Source organism: Venustampulla echinocandica (genome assembly GCF_003357145.1).
Source record: "Venustampulla echinocandica strain BP 5553 chromosome Unknown scaffold_0, whole genome shotgun sequence".
Taxonomy (NCBI): Eukaryota; Fungi; Ascomycota; class Leotiomycetes; order Helotiales; family Pleuroascaceae; genus Venustampulla; species Venustampulla echinocandica.
In genome coordinates this window covers 4566202-4593110 of record NW_022474205.1, presented here as the reverse complement: position 1 = coordinate 4593110, position 26909 = coordinate 4566202, and the positions used below count along the sequence as shown (strand labels likewise).

The window sequence follows — 26909 nt, the reverse complement described above, 5'->3', positions numbered from 1 at the left end:
CTGAATCACCGAATGCAGCCTTGAACCTGGAGCTGGAGCTGGAGCTGGGCCTGGAGCTCCAGCTGGAACCTGGGTGCTCTGACAAGGCCGCGGGTCTCTTCGACAGAGCACTCATGTGCACCTCGTCTCTTGACTCTTCACTCTTGATCGGGTGCAGCATGTGTACTCCATACGAGTAGCACTGTAGTATCGGGGTATGCACCGAGGTAGATAGCAGTCCTTTTGAAGAGATACCAACATGCCTACGGAGTCCGTATCTACAGTACAGTAGTATCTATCTACTATCGAGATAGAGCTCAGCCTCTGCTGCCTCGCCCGCTTACGAAAGTCCGGAGTCCACCAGAAACACAGCCCTGCAGCTGGAAACCTCGCAAGGCCACCACCCAAACTGACCCAACTGACGCCAACAACTAAATCACTCCCGAAGCACCGTGTTGACACTTCACCAACAGCTCCAATATACCCCGTTCGTGTAATCCTATTCCATCATTTTATACCCCAAGACGCAGGGAACCCTACTATCGCCCTTCCCTTCCCCGTCGTTTCCGAGAGCTCTCCGTCTCGCCTCTCCCCCGCTGGATGTGAATCCACTCTATAAACCTCTGTCCGGCTTCCTGCACTGCACCCTGCGCCGGCACAGCTACGTCAATGCTACTCATGAGGGCCGATACGAGCACTTAGAAGTCATCTGGGAGTTCGGGCTGGAGGGGTTTGAAATAAAAACAGAAGCATGTCGACTCGAGCGCGGCGCCATCGCTCATCAACAGTTGCATCATCCCCACCAGAGACCACCAAGGCGACCGCAGAGCTCCAACTCCTCCTCGACGACCTCTCCAACACCCTTTGCATATCCCAAGAACCTCCAGCCGGTGCATACCCGGACCTACCCGTGCTGATCGACCAAGTCCAGTCCATCCGCCAGTACCTGATTGCCTCCGCGGCGCCTTCGCGAGCCAACGATGACTTTCGACGTCTCAACGGGTTCCAGGTCCTCCTGGATACCCTCCGTGCTTTCTCCGGCTTCTACCACCCAACGAATCGAGAATTGAAAGAGAAGGCTCAACTATTTGATCTCTTAGGGGCTATTCTTGGGGTTCTGGCGCAGACATTTCGGGAGCACTATGGGAATCGGAGGTATTTCCAACGAAGGGTCGAGGGCGGTGGCTGGGCCGCCTTGGAGCAGACCATAGCCAGTATTGGCATTGGCGGCAGCGAATCCGATATTTGGGCCGAGGGTCAGCTCTTTGGCCGGCTGCTCGCATTTGCCCTGGATGACAAACGGTTCGAGATCCTCTGCCAGAGCGCCGCCGAACTACACACCTCTGCGAAACAGCCTGGTAGCCCCATAAGAAATAAGGGTGCCGATTATTTTGGCCGGAGCGCCGAACAAATAAAAGGAACCTCGTCATCCGGCTGTGAGGCGAAGGATGAGGCCGCTCTAGCCTTGCTGGCTTCCAATCTCCAAGGAATTGTGCAAGAAAGGGCCTTGCTTTATAATGCAGACGTGGTGCCGATCATCATAGATTTTTGGAAGACCATCCCTCGAGTGCCCGGAACATCTGTGAATCCGGCTGCTCTGGTTGTCATTCTGTCCTTGACTAGGATTGCCTCCGTGTCCAGCCACAACCTGTTGGCCCTGCATAGCACGGGAATCGTTTCAACGCTCCTCCCACTGGCGTTCGATTCCGATTCACCTCTTGCGGCTCCCGAGAGACGCTCTGTAGAGCGTCTTTGCAGCTCGCTCATGTCCCTCGGGGTTAGCACTTTAAGCGATGCCCAATATCTGGTTGGTAGCAAATCATCCACGGCGGCAGATTTTCTTCTGCAGTCTTTAAAGGAGTCCCATAAACCTGCGTATCTCCAGTTTGATCTCTCTTTAAATGGCTATGCATCCGTAGAGCTCCCGACCCTGGGCCGGTCATTTCCTCCATCCAATGCCGCCGGGTATACATTCGCGGCGTGGATCCACGTAGATCATTTTGATCCGAATTCTCATACAACGGTCTTTGGAGCGTTTGATTCAACACAAACCTGCTTTGTTCTTGCGTACCTCGAAAAAGATACCCACAACTTTATCCTACAGACATCTGTTACATCGTCTAGGCCAAGTGTGAGATTCAAATCTACTACTTTCGTTGAGCAACGGTGGTACCATATTGCAATTGTTCATCGACGACCGAAAACTATGACTTCAAGCAAGGCAGCTCTGTATGTTGATGGAGAGTTCGTCGAGCAGGTCAAGTGCCAATACCCTGCACAACCCCCTCCCTCCAGCACTAGCAATGATACTTTTGCCTCCTTCACCACCGCCGCTGCGAAGACCAACCCTGTCCAGGCATTTATTGGTACCCCGCAAGACCTATCAACCCGCCTAGGACCAGGTGTTGTGTTCTCCCGCTGGTCATTAGCATCGGCACATCTTTTTGAAGATGTGCTTAGCGATGACCTCGTTGCGGTTTACTTTCGGCTTGGGCCACGATATAATGGTAATTTCCAAGACTGTCTCGGTTCGTTCCAAACTTATGAGGCTTCTGCTGCACTGGGCATGCGCAATGAGCTCATGCACCCAGGAAAGGATGAGAAATCGGATATTATTAGTGCCATCCGTGAGAAGGCCAGCAATCTGGTCCCAGAAAGTCGCATCTTGCTCAGTATCCTTCCTTCAGCTGTTCTTGTGGATGGGACCCATCATCCCTTACATGAATCGCAATTACTTCGTGGCTTGAATCGAACAGCGTCCAACAACCTGTTCCAGCTGACGCATAACACTGGCACTTCTTTGGCTATCAACGCCGCTGTTCCCTCCATCAATGAAGCCTTAGTCCGGTCTCAAGGGGCCGCGGTGCTGACTGGTGACCCGGTTATTGTTGTTCCCCAATCGCTGGACCATACCCTATGGCGCCTCGGGGGTTTAGCTGGTATTGCCTTGAAACTAGTCGAGGACGCCACTACCAAAGAAGGTATTGTACGAGCTGTTGATATCTTGTTCGAGAGCATCAAAGGCAGCTGGCGGAACAGCGAAGCCATGGAGCGCGAAAATGGATACGCTATTCTTGGCGCTTTGCTCCGCGGTAAACTGGGCGCTGGGACGGTTATCTCATCAAGAGGAGGCCGTATAGATCCCTCCCCTATGACCACCGATGATCGAGAGCAGCTCGGATTTCAGCTACTCAGTCTGGTGCTGGATTTCGTTGGCTATAATCACGAGAAACCCGAGGAGTCGTTCATTATTAACCCCTTGGCATATCGCATTCTGCTTGTTGATTTTGACATGTGGAGGAAGACTGCTCCAATTACGCAAAAACTGTACTATAAACAGTTCATCACGTTTGGCGTGAACAGTAAATTCCACCAATTCAACTCTCGGAGGCTTTTTCGAATGCGTAAGTTTTCGAACACCATAGGCTGTAGGGGAGACCGCTGACAAAACTAGGCGTTGTCAAACGATTCCTCGATGCTCTCAAAGCGGAAACCTTTCCTCGTGATGTTTTCCCTTCCTTCATAGAAGCGTTTAAAAGCCTAGTAAAATGCAATATGACCGCTGAAGTGTTCCGGTCGCTTGCTCTATTCATCACTTACGCGTATCACCAACCCGCAAGCTCCGCATCGAGGACACCGAAATCCCAGTATGGTACCTTACCAGCTCGATCTGGCTCGATGATGAATGATGCTAAACGGCCCACCATCAGTGTCTTATTCGATGGGAAGGATGTGGTCTCTGCTTATATGACTAAACGAGAAGTCGGAAGTAGAGTGCTTGAAATGTATGCAGATCTTCTGTGTGAAAAGGGTAGCACCGCCAATATCAAGAAGTTTGCTAGGACTGTGACGAATAAGGTATATTTGACCTCATATCCTATAATGACATATTTTCTAACATCAACAGTGGCTGCTCCACCTCTTAACAGAGGATGATCCCGAAGTCGTAGTCCTCGGAACGAAAATCTTAGCCCGGCTCCTCGTAGTCCATGGTTCAGGCTACGTCACGAAATTTGCGACGCAGACGGGGGGGTTTGCTATCATGCGGTATAGATTACGAAGATGGTGGGATATTTCCACGCTATGGCCGATCTGCTTCAGTATCCTGTTGGCTCGAGATGTCGCAGATATCGATTTCGAAAGGCCGTTTGAGTTGTTCAGCCTTCTTGAAACTTTCAGCAACTGCAAGGTCGTGTATCCGGGCGTGCTGCCTGTGATTATGTCTATGCTGCAGCATGGCCTCAATGATGTCCTTCGTCACCAGGATGACCCGGACTCGCCTCTAAAGGACCGGAGCACCCCGCAAAGCCCGACGTCGAGTCTTGGTGTGCCAAATGGTGGTTCCCGTCGTAGGTCCATGTCGTTGACTAAGGAATTGGAATCCCGCCGTAAGACCATCTATATATTGAAATTGTGGAATAATCACTAACCCTTCTCCAGAAACACAACAAACCAGGCAGGTTCGTATTGGCGGACAAGCTACAGTTTTACATACAGTCATCCGCTTTTTCGCAGACCTGCATTCCAAGTCGTCGGAATTTCGAGAATTTGCAGTATCTTCCGAATACGTAAGGCTTCTGGTCGCAGTGCTGTTCCCAGTCATCGTCAGCGCCGACGCCGTTAGTCCTGAGACTGAATTGAATTCTCGAGACTCAGCCTTAACATTCGAGGGCGATGATGTTATCATTCGACCTATCTCCCGGGCGACCACCACTCCTACGCCAATTGTCCGAACTTCAACTGTAGAAACAATGCTTCCTCCAAGCCCGACCGCACCAAGAGCAACGCCGCTACGGAGAGGATCTTCGTTCATTCTGCTCACTTCCAGACCATCAGAATTTAGCCCTTCATCTGCGAGACTGAACCTTGTCATGTCGCCGAAGAAAAAACTCACCACTCAGAAAGTTAGTAATGCTCTCGTTGAGGGGTTACTCGAGCTTGTGATCAACGTCTTTATTGATCAGGTTATCGCCCGAAAAGAATTCCCGGGGTTTGGCCTCTTCTTAAAGGTGCCTCCGGGCTTCCAAGAGCACCAAGCCTACTTCGAATCATACTTGCTTCGCAACACCATGTCGCAGCTTGGCAACACGATACAGCTAGATCAAAAGTCTCTATGGGAACCGAGACTGCTCCAAAACATGGCTCGTTTTGCTAGCCACATGGGCGAGGCTATTTTTGAAGGATGGTTCTTGAGCGGTGCGGAGCCTTTACTAGACTTCGCAGGGACGATCCTGGAATATCTCCAGCGTCCTGAAATCTCGAAAATTAAGAGTGTGAGGCTTTGCAGTCAGGCTGTCCTCTCTATCAAGAGCGTCTTCCTGCGAGTTGTGCTTTTAAGGCTCTCGGAGCTGGATAGTGCGCAAGTTTCTGAGATTGAGGTTCTGGAATTCATGGACAAGCTTCTCTATTGGCAGACTGTCATGCTGTCTTCTAATGGCGACGAGGAGCAATACCTTAATCTCATATGTTATCAACTGTATGTCAAGTTGGTTGATTCGCGGGAAAGTGTACGCCTTGCAGCGTCCAACCTTTGGCGTATCATGCTTGTTCAGAAGCCTGAAGAGACTTCGGCGCTGTTTAGGCAATCGATGTCTAATGAGCATAAGCATTTGACGTCCGACTTCAAAAAGCTTACGGAGCTGGACAACGAGACATTTGTGGCGTGGGTCGATGAGCAACGCGCGGAATTAGACGCCCTGTTCTTCGGAGCAATGTCTAAAGCATGGGAAGACTTCGTCAGCACAGAAAACCTACGAACTGAAGAGACAGCTAAGACACGAGTTGCAAAACGGCGAGAGCGGCTGAGACAATGGCATACCGAAGATCTCAATGATGAAAAAAGCCTTTTCCAGCATGATCTTACGACCTCCTCTTGGATGAAGAATATCTACGCGTCAGAACATCTCAAGCATCAACGATCGCAGCAGGATCAGCAGGATAATTTTAGCTTCATAGCGTCTACGTTTGCGAAGATGGATCGGGAGCTTCATAGACCTTGTGCTGTGTTTGATAATGGAAGTGCCACAAAGTGGAAGTTGGATAGGACCGAAGGCCGCAATCGGATGCGTCTTCGTATGTTGCCCGACCGGACGGCGCCCGCGTATGATTATCAGCCGAAGCGAAGGACCACGGATACGGCGAGGAATGGGGCTCTTAAACTAGATACGAAACTTTCTACGCCGACCTTGGCTTTGGTTGGGACGACCCCAGCTTCTGCAGCCCCGCCTGTTGGGTTTGACGGCCAGGAGGATGTGCTGCCTGGTGCTCTCTTGAATGTGCAACAAGATGCAAAGACTGGGCCTGAAGGGACTGTTCTTCCCGAAGAAGATTTCGAGTTCGTTGAAGGGCCACCCAATGAAAATGGAGAAGGTGATGAAGGCTACGAGGATAAAAACCGGAAGGTTATGCGGAGTCTTCAACGAGGCGATCAGGTGCAACAAGTCTTCAATATCTCGCGAATCATAGGGCTCGAGGCTTGTGAAGGGTTATTAATCCTCGGCAAGGATTCACTCTATCTCATCGACAATGTCTTTCAGAGATCGGACGGAGAAATCGTAAATGTCTCTCAAGCTCCCCCAGAAGACAGAGATCCATACCTGCAGATAATTGCTGGTCAGCCTGGTACCAAGGCTGCACCGAAACGGACGAATCAACCGATTAGGGCGGAACAGGAATCTAGGAGTTGGAAATGGAATGATGTGATTAGTATCTCGAAACGCCGATTCCTCTTTCGAGATGTTGCGGTGGAGGTATTCTTCACTGATGGTCGAAGCTATCTTTTAACTGCTATTTCGCCTCCGGTCAGAGATGATCTTTATGCAAAGCTCACATCCAAAGCACCTCATTCTAATGGAAGTTCAAGCCTTCCCAACCCAGAGGATGGATGGCGGCTTGAAGCTTTGAGGGTCTCTGAAGACGGCCCTGCGTCCCTTGGGTCGAAATTTGGAAGCATATTCAATTCTTCGGCTTGGAATCCCGCGATGAGGCGATGGGCCAAAGGGGAGATTTCGAATTTCCATTATTTGATGCTGGTCAATACTATGGCTGGTCGGACTTTCAATGATCTCACTCAATATCCAGTGTTCCCGTGGGTCCTGGCTGATTATACCAGTGAGGAGTTGGATTTGGATAATCCGGCGTCTTTCAGAGATCTGTCGAAACCGATGGGTGCGCAGCATAATTCTCGATCGGCGGATTTCGTAGAACGGTATAAGACGTTTGCGGATATGGGTGATCAGAACACGCCAGCGTTCCATTATGGTACTCATTACTCGTCAGCTATGATCGTTACCTCATATCTCATCAGGCTGCAGCCATTTGTGAAGTCATTCTTGTTACTCCAAGGAGGTAATTTCGACCATGCAGACCGAATGTTTTATTCGATTCCGAAAGCTTGGCAGTCTGCTTCCAAGGACAATATGACAGATGTCCGGGAATTGATTCCTGAATTCTTCTACTTGCCAGAGTTCCTCACCAATCACAACGACTTTAATTTCGGGCTTAGGCAAAGCGATGGCGGATCCGTGGATACTGTCCAACTCCCGCCATGGGCCAAAGGTGATCCGAAGGTGTTTATTGCTAAGCACAGAGAAGCGCTAGAGAGTCCATATGTCAGCAAACATCTTCATCAATGGATCGATCTCATATTTGGCTGCAAGCAGCGTGGCGAAGCGGCTATTGAAAGTGTCAACGTCTTCCATCACCTTTCTTACCACGGCGCCACGAATCTTGATAATATATCAGATGAGGAGGATAGGAAGCGTACTATCAGCATCATCCACAACTTTGGACAGACGCCTTATCAAGTATACTCCCGACCACATCAAGCTCGCGACGAAATCCGTAACCGTATCAAGAGACTCGATACCTCCGCCGAAGCACTGACTCGACTTCCGTTCCCGCTCCTAGAGAGTAATGAGCGTGTTGCTTCGCTCGTTTACTCATCTAAGCTAGACCGTCTTCTCTGCACTACGACATTCAAGCTGAATCTCCCTCCGCAGTACGATAAAACTCTAGAATGGGGCTTCGCTGACAACAGCATCCGGTTTTATTTTAGCGACAGCAAAAAGCTCGCAGGGCTTTTTGAAAACCTCCATCAAGGCCAGATATCCTGCGTCATATTCGCTTCATTACAGACGCTCATCACGGCCGGTGAGGATTGCGTGCTCTCAGCACATACAATCGTTACATCGCCCTCTAAACCCGTGGAGCTGCAACCTCGATCCTCTCTCTTCGGGCACAAAACCCCCGTTACCACTCTCGCCGTTTCAAGATCCTTCTCTACTCTCTTGTCTGCATCATCCGATGGCGTAGTCCTACTATGGGACCTAAACCGACTAGAATTCGTGCGCAAGTTAGCCCACGGAAGACCAGTAGAATGCGCCCGAATCAACGACGTCTCCGGCGACATTCTCCTCTGCCGCGGCCAAAAAGTCATTCTCTACACACTCAATGGCGAATTCATCCTCGAGCAGAACGTATGCAGTGATCACGAAGACTATATCTCTTCCTGTGCTTGGTACGAAGGCACGGGCAATGAATGGCTGGAAAACACACTGCTCTTCACAGGACACCGTCGAGGTGTTGTGAATGTGTGGAAGAAAGTCGTTGGGAGAGGGAAAGCCGCAGGATGGAGCTTGGAGCTCGTTAAGAGATTGGAGCAGGGTGATGACAGGAGGAAGGGCGATAATGTCGTCGGTACTGCTGTGGGCGGCGTGAATAATAGAAGTTTTGGCTCCGATGCCGCTATTACGTGCATTGCGCCGATGGCGCAGGTGCTTTATACGGGGGATGAAGATGGGAGAGTGGTTAGTTTTTCTCATTTCTTATCTCTTTAACCCCGTCCCCTATGACTTCCGTATATCCCCACTAAGCTTCCCACGAACTTCACTAACAGGTGTTTTCGTTGCAGTATCAATGGGATCTAGTCCGTAGAGAAAGATAGATTTGGAGGAATTCAGCGCTGAGGGTTCAATAGATGGGGATATATGTAGAAAAATGGGGAAAGACAGAATGAGTATGTATGTGTGGGTGGTAGAATATATATGAATGACTTGATGAAATGATTAAATATGCATGGATATGGGTATGGCGTTCGGGAGGTGATGCTGGCGGTGGTGGTGGATGCTTTAGATAAAGAAGGGTTTATGCAATGATATAGGAAATGGAATGAATGTGCATTTCCTACCTATTGAATAGGGCATTAGATGTTGGGCGAGATTGTGGTAGTCCGTAGGCAGAAGGTGTACTTCGTCTGGTATGACTGACTAAGCGTGTGCAACCTCAAAGTGCTTTCCAAAGTCAGGTTGTAGGTCGGCTGCTGACCTCAGCTAACCAGCCAAGGCACCGGCCAAACCTCGGCTGACCCTAGACTCCCGCAAAGTGCACTTTGATGCGATGTGCAACAAAACCTCGTGACTTAGCTAGTCGACCAGGTGACATCTCCACGTGATGAAAACGACAACTACTAGAAATATAAACCTTGATAACGGGGTAGGCGGTCGAGAATGTCGACTCACTGGGGCAATTTGGTGTTGTGTTTTTAATAATAGTTTATACTAAGGCTTTATTTGCGTTAAGGTTTCTTCAAGTACGTTGGTTAGAGACTGGTAATAAGATACTGGTAAGGTGGTTTTGCGCCGAAGGGAATAGTAGAACTTGCACCTGCGGAAAATAGTTTCACGGTCGTGGCTTAAGGATCATCAGCTTCGGAAGAGATGAGAGCTTAATAGCAGATTAGATGGAACTTCTATATGTTATAAAAATATGAGACATCATCGTTACACCATAAAACCCCCGCGCCGGCAAAAGATCTAAGCATTCTCCGTCTTAACCCCTTCTACATCACTGCTGCTCGGACTCCTCGTCTCCTGTTTCTTGGCTTTCTTCTTACTGCCCAATCCACCTAGCCCCTCCATGGCCTCCTTAAATGTGTAGGCGGGGTTAAACGCGTTCAACGCCAGACAAGCAACAATGACCATAACGCCCTCAAATCCGACGAACAACCACTGCTGCTTGATCAAGTGGCCCGTCCAACCTTCCGCCAGTTCAGCAACACGGTACACGCTTCTCCAGAAGATGCAAATGGTGGCGAGCGTCAACGCGGCGAGGAAACCTTTGAATTTGAGGGACCTGCGGAGTTCGATGAAGAGCGGGTTCTGGTCGAATGCTTGCTCCCCCATAGACTTGTAGCGCTTCCGCGTGCGGATCGTGAAGTCGATGCAGAAGCCCATGAACGTGAAGAGTGTGGCTACCTGGAAGGCGAGCCCAGCTATCATGATGTTGTTTCCTACGGTGGGATCATGCCCGCTATGAGAGGCGGACGAGGCAATGCCGCCGCCAGCTGCTTGTAGGAGGAGGGAGAGGAGATCGCAGGGGATGAACTATATTGAGAGTTCTAGAGTTAGCATTTTGCGATTTCCATAGGGGCAGAAGTAGTGGGGTAAGGAAATAAATGTAAGCGCACAATCCTGGTATATGATTCTGGAGCGATCCGGGAGTTCTCTGGTCCAAACGCATATACAATTCTCCTTAAACAAAGATATATCCCCCCGGCCATGAACGCAGGCGCAATGGTCAAGCATACAATCTGCATCAAGAAGCCCGTCTCAGCCCACTGGTTCTTCCAACTTGCGATGCGGCCGTAATACCCAAGAACCTCCAATACCGTCCCGCTGATCATAGCGGCGGAGAAAGCGTTGGCTCGACGGGTAAGAGCAAATGTAACGACGAAACCGATGAGAGAGATGGCGAAGAGGGAGATGAATGTCGCATTTGCGGCCAGGTTGACGCGGTAGAAGTAGTAGGAGGTCCAGAGGGGGCAGGTGTCCAATGTACACTCAGCATATTTGTCGCGCAGCGTTCCGCGGCCGACCAGCTGGATGGCCGAGCTCACGAGAGATGCCATGCGGTGCTTCTTGATATGATATAGGATTTGGTGAAGCTTTCGACTTCGAAGGGTATTAAGAGGGCAGGCCGAGGCCTTTATTTGCACAGCCCTTTGGTTTGGCTGAAAGCCTCGAGGATACCACCCACCTCGTTTAGGCAAGTCGGGATAGAAGAATTAAACAAAAAAATAGTGTGAAAGAAAGGCCAGAAATTAAAAGACAAACAGAAGACAAGATATGAGAGGAAGAACAAGAGGAAGGAGGATAAGCGGATAAAAAGAGAGGCGAAGCGAACGGCAATGGGCCTACTAGTAGCTTACGGAGAGTGGGGAGAGTGCGTGTCATAGCGGAATTTATTGACGGGATTTGTTTACAAATTCCATATTCCATACGAAACACTGCAGGGCGTTGGCAGATTTGTTTGCAAATAGCCATGGATAGCGACGTTGGGGGTGCGAACGAACTTGCGGGAAGATTTTGCCCCGAGACTACTGTAGGTAGACTAGATCTCGGAGTGTTTAGAGGTCCGGGCTGAAGACTTCGCGTTCGCTTGCTACCCGAGCTGGATACAACCTTGTACCTCGTGGAACCCCGTCGGATATGTCGGATAGGTCGGATATACGATTTAAGCTTGTTTTCTTTTTCTATAAAGTACAAGTAAGGCGGCGAAGAAGTATTATTGAAGTAATCCTCAATAAGCGCGGCGTAGCTCTATTTTCTTCGTGTCTAGTGCAGTGGTACAGCATATGTACGCCGTCGTTCTCGCCGACGCTGTACTTCGTATGTCTCTTTGGAGCCTCTCCCATATATCTGGCGACTCTTGGCGAACCACTCCGTTGCATTGTGCGAATCGCTCCCTTTATGAGGGATGACCTATTCGATTCCTCCGAAGTAAATCGGCGTTTACGTACTAAGTACTTCGTACACCCATAGGTACCAAGATATTGATTTATACAGCGGCGCAGTAGCCTCGTATGTCGAGGACTCGCATTCTCATTTTCCCATTTGCTCGGCGGCGGTGCGGTCCGTGTTCCACTACATCCCGCCGGCGTAGGAACTTGGAAGCTTAAACTCTGGTTTGGGTTTGTCTTTTAAACCTAAATATTATATAGTCTCCTTGCTTGGTTAGTTGCATGTATGTCTACCGGGTATACCCCGTAAGCTAGAGCCTCATCCCTCGTTCAAAACCGCTTACTAGATTAGGAATCTATCAAAAATAGCTCTCCGTTGACTCCAGTTAGATATTAGAATTATCAGCCACCATGCATATTTTCAAAGACGACAAGCTAAAGCTTCGGGCAACACCAAATACAAAGCCACATGAATAGCTAGGGCAGACACATATCGATGTTGTTTACGTCTTCCCTTGCCTGGTTCCTCATAGTGGGGGAAGCACTAAACTACCTCACGGCTAGCAGAGCTTTTGTGATGTCTCCAGAAGTGAAAAGGGCCGAATGCCCGTTCTTGTGGCACTTGGTTAAAATCGTTGAAGCTAGCAGAGCCAACAACTGCCCAACCTCATTTGGAAACAATATCAAATCCCACCCGACAACATATGTATCTATTTCTAGCATCATTTTAACACCGATTAAAATTAGACGGGCCAGACGAGCCGAAGAACCATTCGTCGAGTACATTAAACAAGGGTTAGGGGGCAGCTTTAGCATAGTTTAGTCGACTGTGATATTGATAACTACTTAGGTAGTGATTGAGCAAAATGGAACGAGGTCTATTCGACAGCACACAGGAACTTTCGCTTGAGTGAATAAAGAGACCCAGATTTCGCTATACACTTTTAATTTTATCATACAAATCCCCTGCCTTAGCCATTCCTTGCTTAAAAAATCACTGTATCTTCTTCCCACTCGTTGTTAGCTTCAATGGCACAGGCTTACTCCACAGCCATAACGCAACAAAAGCCACCCATCCCGTAACAGTAACCCCGATTCCGGTGAGCCAAGGCCAGGCTCCGCTGATGGCCCAACTCCTCGGCCACTCGTCGTGGGCGAAATGTCTAACTGTGACGGTGTTCTTCTCTTCAAGGTTGGTAAGGAACGGTCGCTTGTAGTTGATCTTGAAGTTGAATATTCCATGTTGGTCTGGGAGTTTGAAACTTGTGGTGTAGATTGTGGAGTTTGCGGTGGTGGTTGAGGGTGTGAGAGGAAGGCGGTGGAATGGTGAGAGCATGGAGAATTCGAGCTGGACTACATCGTCCGCTGGAGGGGTAAATGGCACCCAATGGTCCCAGGAGTATTCCGAAAGCTCGATTGAGTACGTCTAGAAAATATTTAGTTCCCTATAACAATTGGGTTAGGCGAATACAACTTACCACCTCGTTCTTAACTCGGTAGATCTTCGGGTTGATAATGCTGTCATCGGCCACGCCTTCAATCAAGTGGTGTTCAATGGCTCCAACCTTCAAAACTCCAAGCTCTTTGAATGTCCAGCCGGTCACCTCCTTGACAAACTCTCGATTGGAGGTCTGAACCTTCTTCGCACCGGCAGCAACATCACCCAAACCTGCGCTCCGCTTAACCTTGGCATCAAACCAAGTATTCTCCAACATTTCTGCGGAACCAATAACGGTAAAACGCGCCGAGTTTCTGGCTTGCATCGTCGTGATTAAAGACAATTGCTGGCCGACGGCAAATGGATCCTCAACACCCTCGACGTCCTCCTTCGGGTTGTATGAATACGCAGTTCGAGGAGCTCGGAGGATAGGTGTCAACAGAGGACTGGCATTCCCAAGAGTTTGTCCAACGCCACGGGGGAAGGCAATAACTTCTCCGCCCTTTCCGTCACCCTTAAAGAAGTTCTTGACAGCTGGCCGGATGGAATCTGGTCGTGGGACAAGGACAACATCGTGTGCCTCAGCAGCACTCAACGTATCATAATTGAAGTGATCAACTACTAGCGCTGTACGATCGGTGGGGAGATGGATATCGAGCTCGAGGAGTAGAGATACGACGGTGGTTGGTGTTGGATTTGAGGCGGAGAGCGTCAAGAGGATGTTCCCACCCGCATTGACAAAGTCAAGAAGAAGCTTCGGTGTAAATTGGGGCCCAAGACCTAAGAAGAATGGTCAGTTATAAACCCTACGTCTGGAAAGCTTTGAACTATGCATACCTTTCGATTTCGAAGGTAGAAGGAGTAGGTGGTCATAAGCTCTCTCGCCCAATTCGAACAGCGCGACTTTCTCGTTCTTTGGCGAATCGATTGTGATTTTGAAGCCTCTAGCTATAACACCATGAATTCAGTATCGCTATCCCAAAAGAAAATGGGGGATTGGACTAGCAAGCCCGCCAATTCGCACCTTCAAGATCCCCTAAGTATGTTGTATATTTCGACTTCTCGGCCAGCTCTTCAAGCACAACCAATAATTTATTACCACTGGAACTCGCCGCCTGCACGATGGCAGCTAGCGCCAGCAGACAGAATGAAAGAATCCACCGCATTTTCGTGCTTGTTGTTGTGTGATTTCCTCGATGTTACAGCGCGGCTTGTGAATAGGAAACGTATGCAATTCAATGCCAAGACTTGGAGGTGGATTATTGTTTCTCCGACCGTGTCCAAGCTTTGAACCACAACTTCAACCTCACCTCAAGCATGAGATTGAGTTCCCCAGCGTGCAATTGACTTACCACCACCAAGGATTTCAGGGCGCAACTCGGTACCTGGTTAAATAAGTAGGTCTATATGCTCCTCAATTCCTGGCTTTGTGCTAACCCCCCAGATACAACATGTCTGTCCGCCCACTCTTCTTCTCGCAACCTATTCGGTACCTCCGATGGGCAGTCCACGAGAAGCCCGCAATCTTCTTTTCAATAGCAATTGGGACTCTTGGGCCTGTGATGATCGCCGTAGTGCCGCCGCTGCGAGAGAGATTTGGTGATCCTAAGAGACCGCACATTCCGTTCACATATCCAAGTACGTCCCCGAAAATTGCCGATTACATAGGGCCACGGAGAGCTAACAATTGCACGCTGCCACAGTTCCTTCTGGCCCAAGAAAACCAATTTCGGGATACGATGACTGAGTACGGATGAATAAATTATGCTGGATGGATGGATATTGGAGGAGGGTGTGTACATAAGTTGGGCGTTTTTGAGAATGGAATGATTACACAGGATTCATATACATCATTATCACGGTGATATCCGCCCTATTGAATCAGGTTTTATGAGCTACCATACAGTGAGTTCTGTCATGATTTGACTCTACACGCACGGTACAAGGCATCATTCCCTACCTACCTTTTGTGCCAGGGACTCGAAATAACCCGACATGGCCCCTGAAATTGCACTCCATCGGCGTTTTCGTAAGGCATTGTTTTGATCAAATTGACGAATCGCCATTTTGGCCTATGTCCCTCATTTTTGCAACCTCTAGCGCGAATCCGTATGAAATTTGTAGCCTGTTAGCGGATCGCATCAACTTTGCAGCCTGTCGGCGAATCACATCAAATTTCCACGATTTAGGGGTTCTAAGGGATTTGCCTTCTCTTCTCGGCGATTCTGCTGTCGCCATACAATTTTAGGTGTAAACAGCAGAAGTGGCAAGACAGGTAGGTTACCTCTTACCTTTAGCACTATGCATCGTTGCAACATATCATCTCGATATAGGTAATACCTACCTAGGTGGGTACCACTCTATCTAGCCAAGGAACCTTGTACTTGCAGACAAGTATCAGTCTAATTTAGCGGCTATCTAATCGAGTAAGTCAAGAACCTATTGATTATAACAGTGGATCTGTATGTAGCTAACAACGCGACTAATTCCTCTTCTAATAGTATGACCGATTATTCGATAGACAACACGACCGATACCTTGATGAACAACGCGACTAATACCTCTTTCAGTAACGTATTCGATTATTCGATTATTCAAAAAGCTCTTGCTGACTTTCAAGTGCGCCTGCAACGTGCCTGCCATCTTTGTTCAACTCTATCTAAATCGCCAAGATGTCGTCTTCTGCTCACGCCAACTCTTCCTCGTACTCCAGCCCCTCACACTCTGACACTCTCCCACACCCTCCCACACTCGGACATAGCCTCGAAGCCTGAGGGTATTTTCTCGCACTCCGAAGAAGTTCTCCCACTGCACCAAGACTACGCGACCATGCCAGGTAGCAGCCGCTCCCTAGGTCGCAATATGTACATATTCGACGCACGCAAACCCAGCACCCAATTAGTGGCATGATTATCACACCCGGGGTTACGAAGTCCAACTTGTACTCTATGATAGAAATTATCATCATATTCGAGAATGGTGGCGGATTCACTGTGCAGAATGAAGACGGCCGGGCATATATTTCCGCTAGCATATGAACGAATTTTCGGAGGCTCTGAAACACCCACATATTCCTATTGGTGCCTTGGACCAAATTCGGGAAGATAATAACAACACCAGAGTTTCTCTAGAGAACCGCCTTGTTCGACAAGCTGAAATCGCCAATCACCTCCTGGCGGTCGTCCAGAGTATGGCTGGCAGCTTGGAACGCTTGACCCACCACCTTCTTCTTCTGAACTTTCAGACTGGCCGGAGGATCGCCAGCCAAAGCAGTAAAGCGATCAGGCGCAGCCGCAGGTTCAGGTGTGGCAGCCTCAGAAACCGAAGCAGCAGCGGGAGTTTCAAAGGCAGCAGGCAACTCAGGCGCATCCGACGATGCAACAGATAGCTCACAGGCGGTATACAGCTTGTCAGCTAGCTTAGCCGGCAGAAAGCTGGCGCAGTGAGGGTCCCAAGGAGGTAAAATGATGGAGGTGAAGTGGTCGGTCAAGCGTTCCAAGCTGCCAGCCATACTCTGGACGACTAGGTATGGCGCATTCTTAGGCGAATTTGGTGCAAACCTCTTTTCGTCAGTATTATATGGCCCAACGGCCATTACCCAGATATAAATCCGATATCGTGCGAATATCTCACCAAATTGAGATATTCGCCCAATAATGCGCTATACACTGGACTCACGTCAGAAATCGGCAGACCGGATTTACTGACACAGAAGGGAAAAAATGTCGTTATGACAACAAGATCGCGGGACTTCAGTCCTGTCATCGCGGACGTACGTGACCTGACAAAGGGGCATGAAAAAGCCCGAGACCTATGGATGAAGCGGGCATTTGAATTCGCCAAAAAGGCTCAGGTGTATGTTGAGATTTCAGATGAGGATGCATCGCTCAAGGAGCCTTTGAAACACCGACATGGCTTCTGGATGATCCTCAAAGGCCAGTAGATCAGCATCTCAGATGGCATTTTAGACAGGCCGTGTTAACGAACATGGGGGGTGCTGGGGAGCCTATATTTGAACACGATTCCACCTTCGGTTCAGACATGGTTGGTAATATACTTAAGGGCCCCAAGGGTGCCGAGCGCCTGTAGTTTGAGTTGTTTAATCGGATAGCTACACAGTTTGAGACTAAGACGCTTTAATATATTGATAGTAACATTATCCGTTTCGGAGCAGTAATTAGCATTCTGAAAACGACAAATGGCATCAAATTTCTATTCAATGGAGAACGTTTTATTTTCGGAGAATTAAATCTTTTAAATGCTAGGCACCATGGGGTGCCCATGGGTTGGGTTATAAAGGAAGGGAGTAGGTCTAAGGTTCTCAGGGGACGAAAACGTTCAAGACATCACTACATAGGTAGGGGGGTATGGGAAGGTTGGTAAATGGCGCGACGTCATTGTATTCATGTCCCTAAGTCAAACGATATAATACCCATCTGCCTAATTCCTTCATCGCTCCGAGGCGTGAAAGTTTTCCGCCCGTCTACCCTACACAAGTATGCAGCAGAGCAGGCCTTCGAGGTTCGGATTCAAGGTGTCGGTGTCAACAAGACGGCCGCACAAGCAGCCTGACATGTTCCAAATGCCGCATTGCAAGCGATGATCGAGGCCGGAGCCGTGGCTCCTAGAGTCGCACCCCAAGTAAAACCGGCTGCTCCGTAGCATGCCGTGACTACTGCCGCGCATCCTGCTTGACAGACGCCGTATCCCACGGGACCTGCAGTGGCAGAGTCAAGGAGGCAGAGGACCGCAAGTGCGAAAGCAGGGGTGAAGATACGCATCGTTTAGGTAGTCGGTGATAGAGATTTGATGACCTAGTAGGAGGTTCGGTATGTTCTCCGAGTTAAGTGATGGTTGTGGCTTTTTGACTGATGGGAGAGGGAGGTAGAGATCGGATTTGGTTGGAAAAGGTAATCGATGGGAGAAGTTGTGTATTAAATGGTGCGGGGTTGTGTAACAATTGCCTGTGTACGTGGTTCTTTAACACCGTGTAGCGCAGTGAATGATTCATATGTAGCAAGCCTTGCGATTATTACCATAACTTATAATCGAATGGCTCTATATGGATGGCCACCATGCACGCCTTTCTCTCCTTAAATTGAACACCTAGCTGCCTTGTTCCAAGTGGCCTATAAGACGACGACTTCAACCCTGAATTAGTAAGTATCTCAGTTCAACTATTTCATACTCCCTAGCTTACTCACCTAACGCCGGTAGTTTTGATAGAAGTAAAATCTTATGTAAAAACATTAACATAGTCTATATTCCCATAATGCTGGTGATAATACCAATATTGCCTAGCTATCTAACATTCTTTAGTGCTCTTCATATTATACAAACAGTCAACTTTTAACCGCGGTCTAAGAGGAAGTAAACAAATCCTACGAATGGTTTACATCCTCTCCACAGGACAAATTACATCCTCTCAAATCTTCTCCGTGGACTGAACAGAAACAGGGCGGAAAACGACAAGAGTCTTCGATCTAGGGTAGATAAACGAACGCCAAGAGAACCAGCGAGAAGCATCTTTATCCACGAGCTCGCAGTCATACTTCAAGATAAACTGTCCGACAATCATCTTCATAACGGCAGCAGCATAAAATCTCCCAGGGCTATATCATAAGTTAGCACGCAAACATGTGGTCACATAGCGACTAACGTACCATGCCATACGTCCAGTTCCCCAGACATGCCAGTGTTTATTAACATCCGTGAGCTGGGATGGCTCTTGGGATTTATGAGATCCAAAGCTCGAGTTCGTGAGATTGGCAAGTAAGTCCCTGTCCGCAAATCGGAAGCCATTGAACTGTAATGGGTCGGTAAAGTGCTGCTCATCATGCAACATTGCACGGAGGGGTGTACACGTCCAGTCGCCAACCTCGAGCTTCGTGCCGTTCGAGAATTCAAATGGCTGGATTGCCATGCGCCGTGTACTCACTATGAGAGAACAGTAATCAGCGTCTTGAATTGGCGTCCGTTGGAGTATAATAACTAGGATATGACTTACTTGACTCAACAGGCGTCATACGCATAGACTCCTTGATAAAACTATCCATAAGCGGGAGGCCTTTACCCACTCGTTCGAATTCCGCATAAGCTAGACTTTGGAGCTCATTCCGAAGAGGCTCTAGGTACTCTGGGTGGAGACAGAGATCATGCATTGCAAATGAGACGGTCTAATAATATAGTCAATAACATGGTTGCAGAATAGCACATGTTACCTTAGGCTTACCGTGGACAAAACATGAACTGATCCGAACCAAATAGCCATTAATTCATGCACGATTCTTTCAGCCGACCACGGAGCCTGCCGTGGTGCCGTCTCCATAATCCATTGGATACAGTCATGCTGTAGTTCTGTCAGTACAAAAACCAAGCCCATCACCTCAGTAGCTTACATGAATTGGTACTTTGTGGCCCAACTGCTTTTGAGCCTTCTCGAGGATTCGTTCTTCAGCGATGGGCATCATGGCCTTGTATATCTCCCGCTGAGAGGTCAATTGTTTTGCCATAACTCGCCCAACCATCCTAGTTATGTCAGATAGTACCATAGGATGTGTCAAGTCAAACATACGGAGCAATAGCGGTTGGTAGCAAGCGTATTAGCTCTGCTAATGCCAGAGTTTCTTCGATAAACCTGACTGCGGAGCGCATGAAATCTTCATTTCGACCTAAACATCGAGGTTAACATTAAATATCGTAAGCAAAGAAGGCGTTTCCTTTTACTTACACAGCTCACTTCCAAAAAAGGCTCGTGCGTTGGTGATAGCAGTGAGTCTCAGAACCATAGGGAGCAGTGGCGAGCTCTTAACACCTGATGAAATCTTTTAGCAACCGTTCGTATCAATGGAATAACAGCTTACCATTGACAACTGGATGAGAATCGTGCATCTCGTCTATCAGAGTCGAAATGGAAATTCGAAGTTGTGGGAGAACTTCTGGTAGGTTGTTTGTCAAGAGTGTCCGAAGAGCACGAACAAAACCAACACCCTCGGTTCCCCTCCGATCGAACCAACTAAAGCCTACCATGGTGTATTTAGGTTGAAGCATCTATCGCAAGTTAGATATCATATCGTATCAATATACCAATTAGTCGCTTACCTGTTTCGATGCTGCCTGGAGGGAGAGCACTGTGTCGGGCGCAGAGTCTACTTCCTTGATGTGTTCCTCTGTAGAAACAAAGACATAGCGGGCATCTGGAGCAAGAATCTCATAAGGTTGCCCTCTTGCCTAAGCGTGAAGTCAGATCAACGCCCTAATACAGGTGGATCCATAGCATGTCCTACCTTATCGTATCCCTCCTGAATGATGGCAGGGCCATTAAGCAGAAACACCCACGCCCTCCATCGATTGTGGATAGCAGTCCACACACTAAGCGTACAGGAGGCGAGGTGAGAAACAGTATAAACATAGCCGTCAGTGGTTTATGTAGCTATAGGGCAGAATTTCCATACGATGGGAGTCGTCTTGCTGTTCCTAGATATAGCCACCAAGCTCACGGCGAGAAAACAGAGAGTCAAGCTCGCTCTGCCATCCAAATCCAGGTACGGTGACAACATGATAGTATGGGGAAATGATGACTGGCAGCGTTCCTGAAATATCTAGTTGGACTACATGTGAGACAGACACTTTCAAAGGCAAAGAACTGGCATTTCTCTTCTCTTGTAAGAATAAATCCTCTCACATATCATTTCCCTTATAATGCAACGCAGAGATATAAATCTGGGGAGCATGGGTTCTCCAGATGTTGGTGGCACCGATGGTGCCCGGGCCCAGCCCCGGGGTCCATGGCTGTAGACCAACGATTGGACCCAAGATATATGACCATTGGTCACCCAATCTCTGGGTTGGAGGTATATTGTGAAGGAACGATAGTAAGCTCCAGCACCTCCGAATGCAGTTGGAATCCCCGAATGCCGGTTGGTGGTGGCGTAATAGGTTAGCTGGCCTGTGGATACAACGGGTTTGTGGGCTGATATCAGAGGAGGTGGCTAGTTGATTGCGGCTGGTAATGAGGTTCGCGAGGCTGATCCCCGCCCTTCATCCTGATTCTCAGTATGGCTATTTGACGCTATTTTCAGAACAAGACGCGGGAAGCGCCCCCTGAAAGAACCAGCAATTAATTCCAACCTCCCAGAACATGTATCAAAAGCTCCGGAAATCCCGGGAAACTGGAAAGCTAGAAAACATGCATAGTAGGCAGCCAGCGATACTCTCTACTCAGGTCCCACGGCGCGCTTCGTTAGGGTCACTGCTCGAGGTGGTATCAGATTCCATTGCTTCCCGGGCACTCGAGCCATCAGCCCGAGCTCGTAGGATGTGTCTGTGCTTCGTGGGCATCTTTACGTACCTGCGCTTGTGCCTGTAGGAGTGGCTTGGTGCTCTCGCTATATTTGACTCTGAGTGCATGGCGCTGAATCTGATGGGTGACTGCAAAGGCGCGGAGCTGGGTTGATTTCAAGACGGAGACGGAGTGTGTTGCACCGCATTACTAACTTCGCTCACGACATTTCCTTAGTTGGTTGGACTGGATACATGCAAGCCAAAAGCCACATCTGAACTGGTTACCTTGCGGACAAATGAATATCCGTTCCGAATAATATCATTCTTCACTTGAATTTCGCTGGTAAGCACTGCAACTGGTGCGAGTACCCGGAGCCTGAATAGGTGCGACGCAGAGGTACCAGTTCCAGGGCCAGTTCCCGGGTAAAGCGCCCAGGGAGACCGCTATAGGGACATCCTCACTGCCATGTTGTGTCCGCAAGAGACGTTTCCCTTGGCCCCCCCCCTCTTCCTCCACCAACTTCCGGTCCTTATCTGCCCATGGAGTGACTGACTATCTCCGGGTATCTCGTACTGTCTGTTTTTGCAGGCATAACATCCCTAATCACACTGCTTCGACATGATAGTTGTATGCCGCAGGCAAGTCTGCTTCCCATTGTCAGCGCCAGTCTTGCTTTGCAAAGGCACCGTTCTGTGGCCATTTATCCTGCAGCCATTATGTTTATTTTACGGAGCGATTCTTTTCAAAGTCGATAACGTCCATATACCCAGCGGTACTTTATCAGACTATTTAAACCAGTACGTACTTCTTACCAGTTTCCGTATTCCGACCATTGAATACACCAAACAAGGTTCTTGATGGATTGCGCATATGCATGCATGAACCTCGTGCCAATTGTCATGGTTAGGGATCCCGCCACCCCACTGGGATAGTGCATTTTCCCTTATTCTTAGGGATTGCTATCTTATCCGCTGTCCCCCCTTCTAGACATGCTTGTAATGGAAGGGTTGAACCTCGTTTTTCTGTTGGAAAGTCCAACTTTCGTGCGGCGGTCATTTAATCAACAATGTCTCAGCCGGTGAGGCAACGGCTTGACCCTTCCAACACACCTCTCGCGGCCAACCCGAGTGGTGCCCCGCCGAATTTTGCCAACCCTCCCTCTTTGGCAGACTCTGTGTTCTGGGTTGGTTTGGTGTTGGGGATCGTTACCACCATTTTCGTTGTTCTGCGCCTGGCCACAAATTTGAAGATTAATCGCAAGCTTGTTCTTGCCGACTGTACGACGGACCTTGCCGCCCTTGTTGCACTCCTAGTTGACAATAATCTTAGACCTTTGTATTTTGGCACTTACTCTAATGATATGTTACTATGCCTTGATTGCAAGCTGTGAGAACCCCCCCTCTGCTATCTGAGTGGATACAATGCTAACGGTAGAGCCAGTGGTTAATACAGCGAGGCATACGTGGGATGTTCCTCTAAGTGTCTTGACTCCTTCCTATCTCAAAGTAAGCTCAATCTTTTCATATATCAGATGCCGGGGACGACATTAGCTGATTACAGTATCTCCAACCAGAAAATCGCTGCTGAGAATTTCATCATCGGCCCAACTCTCTGGTCTTCAAAGGCCACTATACTCGCGCTGTACATACAGCTATTCGAGAGTAAGATTTGGATGCGATGGACATCAATCATTGCTCTCGTCACCATGTTCCTATTTTACTGGGCCAATACCCCGCTGGCTGGCGTGTTCTGCGTCCCACACAATGGAGACCCTTGGGATGACCGGATCTTGACCAGCTGTTCCAAGCTCGCGATGATGGGTCCTATTCAGGGCGCTGTCGGTCTTGCCGCTGATCTTTTTATTCTCATACTACCTCTCCCTAGTATGTGTGGCCTGACTCTTCCTTTTGGGAAGAAGGTTGGTGTGATGGTAGTATTTTTGGCAGGCTTTCTGTACGTTCAACCTACCTTCGCTGCGACCGTATATACTAACATGGTGTAGGGCTGTGGTTGCCAGCGCGGTGTCTCTCCATTACCGCGTGAGCACTTATACTGGGGATGATGCCCTCTGGAATGGATCTCTTGTCACTATAACTACGTGAGTATAACTGATTTTACACTCCTGCTGGCTGTTGTGTATATGAATTTTACAAATTCAATGATAGGGGATTACAAGGACTGACTGTCGGCTGGACTAGATTTGCAGAGGGGTTTGTGACCATCATCGTCAGCTGCGCACCTGCAATGGCCTCGCTTTGGATTAATATCATCTCCAAGTCAAATTTCTACACAGCCCTCCGCTCGAAATTCCCCAACTCTGCAGAAATCAGGAGCGCAGAGAACAGGAGCTCAGGCTATAGCCAAGAGAGGCTACCACCACGCGACTCATATCGTGACTCAAATCCGAATATATATAACAGCCAGGCGTACGAGCTTTCCGATGCAGCTTACGGCAGACTAGTTACGGATACCCATTCTTCTCGCAAGGAGATGTTGGGCCTGAAACCCACTATTACGAATTCTACGGCTAGTGATCAGATCTCGGAGATATCAAGCATTTCACAGATATCGAAGGCGTCAGTGCAGTATTAGAAGACAAATCCGAGATGGCATCGGAAATGGCGGTGCGATGAGGCCGCAAAGCAATAAAAAATAGACATGAATTGGGGATCACAATATTATCTTGTGAAATGCCGCTCACGGGGCAGCCAAGCTGGAACTTTGTGGAATGAATAATGGTGTAATGAAATCTTGAGAATTGATCTTGCAACACGCCAGCGGCTAGGTATCGATGTATCTAATAGCCGTTTGGAAGTTAAATATATAAATCTAGAACTATCAACAACCATATTTTTGAACGTCTTGCTGAAAAAGTGTCAGGGTGCTGTTATCCTGAGAGTTCTGTTTCTCATTGATAATTCAGCCAACTTGCAAATAGATATGTCTCATTATAAATCAAAATTAAACGCCAACAATAGGGACAGCGTCACAACAGCTATCAAAGATACATGTGCCTTTCGACCGCTATATTCTATTAGTATAACTTACGGTATAACCTCTACCTATATATATAGTCTCGAGTTCTCCTTGTGCTCTTATATTTGGCACTTTTAGATTTTCTTTTCAATATACGCCAATTATCCTACTGCTGTCGAGCAGCAACTGCCGTCACAGTATGTATAGAAAGACTTAGTTTATTAATGGTTTCTGAAATATTAAAATAACCGGGAGGTACAAAAGCGATAGAATTATCCTTCATTATCCCTTACTCTATATAGAATTCGACTATGTATAATTAATTCCGTATAAATTCCTATCATAGCACTCTATATCCTGTATCCCATACCGGATCATTTGATACTAATATCACAGCAGAGATTTCTATTGATACTATAATGCTGGCAAAACGCTCTATTTAATAAAATAAATGCTTTCAATTTGTCAAAAAGTTGCATCCGAAGGTTATTAGGCTTGAGAGAGGGGGAACTTTCCAAGTCCTGGCGTCATTTTTTCACGTGATTAGCCAATATCCTTTGCTTCTACAGGTTCAGGCTTAGGCATGTATTGTATTTTAAGAACAAGAACAGCATTCCACACGAAGCCCCAGGTCTATACAAGGGTCACTAGGGTTGCCGAACCACGCTGTCATAAGCAACTCCAACCATACCAAATCCCCAATTCATTTAACAACTAACCAAACTCCAAAGAAAGGGATGTATTGATACTAATTCATTCTTCAAGTAAATCATGCCACTCAGGAATCTCCTTAATGAGACTCCACATGTACTTCTCCAGTCTGACCGCACACTTGGTGTATACCGTTGTTTCGTCATTATACTTCCGACAGTTGCTAAAAATTAATTTGAGATCGTCGACGAGGTTTTTTGGGGTAAGATATTGATCCTGGTGCAATCTTTCCTCCGCCATTGACAGATCCATTGGTGATATAATGAAATTGTAATAATCAGGAACTTCGTCTCTGTTGACTGGATTGAGGAAGGGCCATGCTTGTTTGTGGTTTTGAAGTTGACCTAGAAAACGTCGAAGTTGATTGAAATGAGGTCCGCGGCGTGGTTCCCGTGCTAATTTGTCCATATCTGGAGACCAGCCAGTTGCCCGGATGGCAGGGATAGAGAGTGGATCGATTGGAGTAATAACGCTATTGGCCCATTGGGTAAGCGGTCGATGGACAATGTGGCTTTTGCTCACGGCACGAATTTTGGCTAGTACAGTTTCCTTCTGCTTGAGAAGCATACGACCAGCCTCAAGATAACGTATTCGGGGAAGCATAGAGCATTGCATAATTGTCCCTCCTTCGTAATCCTTGATATACCCCATCCAGAGGGACTTCTTGAGGGTGATATCTTTAGTAAAGCCTTGTTTTTGAAAGTACCCAGTAGCATAATTATCAGCGTAAGTTAGAAAATGCATTACTGGGGAAGTAGCTTTGACGTAATCTTTCAAATGGCCCATAAGGTGTGCTCCGTATCCTTTCACCTGCTGATCAGATGAGACGGCGCAAAAAACGATTTCAGCAAATTTGCGGTCTCGGAATTCTCGGAATGATATTCCGCCGATAACCTCTAGAGGCCTTTTGATGATGGCGATGGATAAATGAGTACGATCATAAACGAGACGTGCGATATAATCCTTGGGCATTTTCGGAAGTTGCTTTTGGAATAAGCATTTGAGACCCGTGAGAATAATCCAACTCTCTCTGGCGCCATCATTATTAACAACTCTGAATTCGATCTCACCATTTCTTTCTTCTAAGACTGCAGGCTTTAACTCAGTTAGAATGTTTCCTGACATTTAAAGGTCCTGGCATACCTTCTCTGGGAAAGGAACCCTCCAGGCTATAGCTGGAGGCTTAACATTTGGTTCTGTAGACCCATCATGAGAGCTTTTGATTCTTTTGGTAGTAGAGAGGGTAATTGGTTCTTCGGGGGCCTTGCGCTTCGCGACAAGGAGGTTTTGTTCGCGGTTGGCTGGAAATGATGGCGACTCTGCTTTGTCCATTTGCGGTGAATGCCGGCGAACCTAAACTGTTGTTCTATCGAGTTCACGCTTAAAGACTTAATATTTTGATTACGCTAAGAGGGAAGTCCGTCTTTCGATAACTCAAACTATGGCAGGTCAGCCTCGGGTTCTCAGAGTAGGATTTTGAAGATGCCGGGAATTAGTATACGCATATGAGTAGTAAGCGGACTAATTGGATTTTCTTGGGACTACACACTTAGTTGGTGTGTACTGAGTCGAATAATAGAATTGTTGAGTATAGTTGTTGGAGATTTGGGTGTCGAGAATATCTCCGTTCAACGTACTCCTCAGCACGTCAGAATAGGAATGGGCACTCCGTTACGAATGAACGATTACCCCAGAGAGCTTTTGACATACTCCAAAGCGTTATTGGGTGTTGGATTGATGACTACTTAATTAAAAGGTTGTTACTCTAGGAAACGATTACGGCT

General features: G+C 48.0%; 8 protein-coding genes across 8 annotated transcripts; 2 read left to right on the top strand and 6 right to left on the bottom strand.

The window, feature by feature from the left end:
• Window positions 1-730: 730 nt before the first annotated feature.
• On the top strand, window positions 731-8923 carry BP5553_01428 (BEACH protein; the record flags this gene model as incomplete). Its single annotated transcript, XM_032010051.1, has 5 exons — window positions 731-3383; window positions 3434-3837; window positions 3887-4367; window positions 4420-8786; window positions 8876-8923. The coding sequence occupies 5 exons, from the start codon at window positions 731-733 to the stop codon at window positions 8921-8923; spliced, it is 7953 nt and encodes a 2650-aa protein (XP_031874105.1).
• An 868-nt stretch (window positions 8924-9791) lies between these two features.
• On the bottom strand, window positions 9792-10885 carry BP5553_01427 (uncharacterized protein; the record flags this gene model as incomplete). The annotated part of the gene is made up of 2 exons (XM_032010050.1): window positions 9792-10361; window positions 10565-10885. 2 exons carry the CDS (start codon window positions 10883-10885, stop codon window positions 9792-9794), a joined length of 891 nt encoding a protein of 296 aa, XP_031874104.1.
• A 1825-nt stretch (window positions 10886-12710) lies between these two features.
• On the bottom strand, window positions 12711-14320 carry BP5553_01426 (Dolichyl-diphosphooligosaccharide--protein glycosyltransferase subunit WBP1; the record flags this gene model as incomplete). The annotated part of the gene is made up of 4 exons (XM_032010049.1): window positions 12711-13142; window positions 13195-13934; window positions 13992-14102; window positions 14179-14320. The coding sequence occupies 4 exons, from the start codon at window positions 14318-14320 to the stop codon at window positions 12711-12713; spliced, it is 1425 nt and encodes a 474-aa protein (XP_031874103.1).
• A 1961-nt stretch (window positions 14321-16281) lies between these two features.
• BP5553_01425 (uncharacterized protein) lies at window positions 16282-16749 on the bottom strand (the record flags this gene model as incomplete). Its single annotated transcript, XM_032010048.1, has 1 exon — window positions 16282-16749. One exon carries the CDS (start codon window positions 16747-16749, stop codon window positions 16282-16284), a length of 468 nt encoding a protein of 155 aa, XP_031874102.1.
• A 934-nt stretch (window positions 16750-17683) lies between these two features.
• Window positions 17684-17935, bottom strand: BP5553_01424 (Uncharacterized protein; the record flags this gene model as incomplete). The annotated part of the gene is made up of 1 exon (XM_032010047.1): window positions 17684-17935. The coding sequence occupies one exon, from the start codon at window positions 17933-17935 to the stop codon at window positions 17684-17686; it is 252 nt and encodes an 83-aa protein (XP_031874101.1).
• A 644-nt stretch (window positions 17936-18579) lies between these two features.
• BP5553_01423 (Cytochrome P450) lies at window positions 18580-20428 on the bottom strand (the record flags this gene model as incomplete). Its single annotated transcript, XM_032010046.1, has 10 exons — window positions 18580-18766; window positions 18818-19091; window positions 19162-19330; window positions 19387-19503; window positions 19553-19682; window positions 19729-19825; window positions 19885-19968; window positions 20018-20204; window positions 20256-20384; window positions 20417-20428. The coding sequence occupies 10 exons, from the start codon at window positions 20426-20428 to the stop codon at window positions 18580-18582; spliced, it is 1386 nt and encodes a 461-aa protein (XP_031874100.1).
• A 2076-nt stretch (window positions 20429-22504) lies between these two features.
• Window positions 22505-24030, top strand: BP5553_01422 (uncharacterized protein; the record flags this gene model as incomplete). The annotated part of the gene is made up of 6 exons (XM_032010045.1): window positions 22505-22715; window positions 22768-22824; window positions 22879-22943; window positions 23012-23391; window positions 23441-23536; window positions 23604-24030. The coding sequence occupies 6 exons, from the start codon at window positions 22505-22507 to the stop codon at window positions 24028-24030; spliced, it is 1236 nt and encodes a 411-aa protein (XP_031874099.1).
• A 1137-nt stretch (window positions 24031-25167) lies between these two features.
• On the bottom strand, window positions 25168-26457 carry BP5553_01421 (putative histone acetyltransferase GCN5; the record flags this gene model as incomplete). The annotated part of the gene is made up of 2 exons (XM_032010044.1): window positions 25168-26220; window positions 26269-26457. The coding sequence occupies 2 exons, from the start codon at window positions 26455-26457 to the stop codon at window positions 25168-25170; spliced, it is 1242 nt and encodes a 413-aa protein (XP_031874098.1).
• Between the last annotated feature and the right edge of the window lie 452 nt (window positions 26458-26909).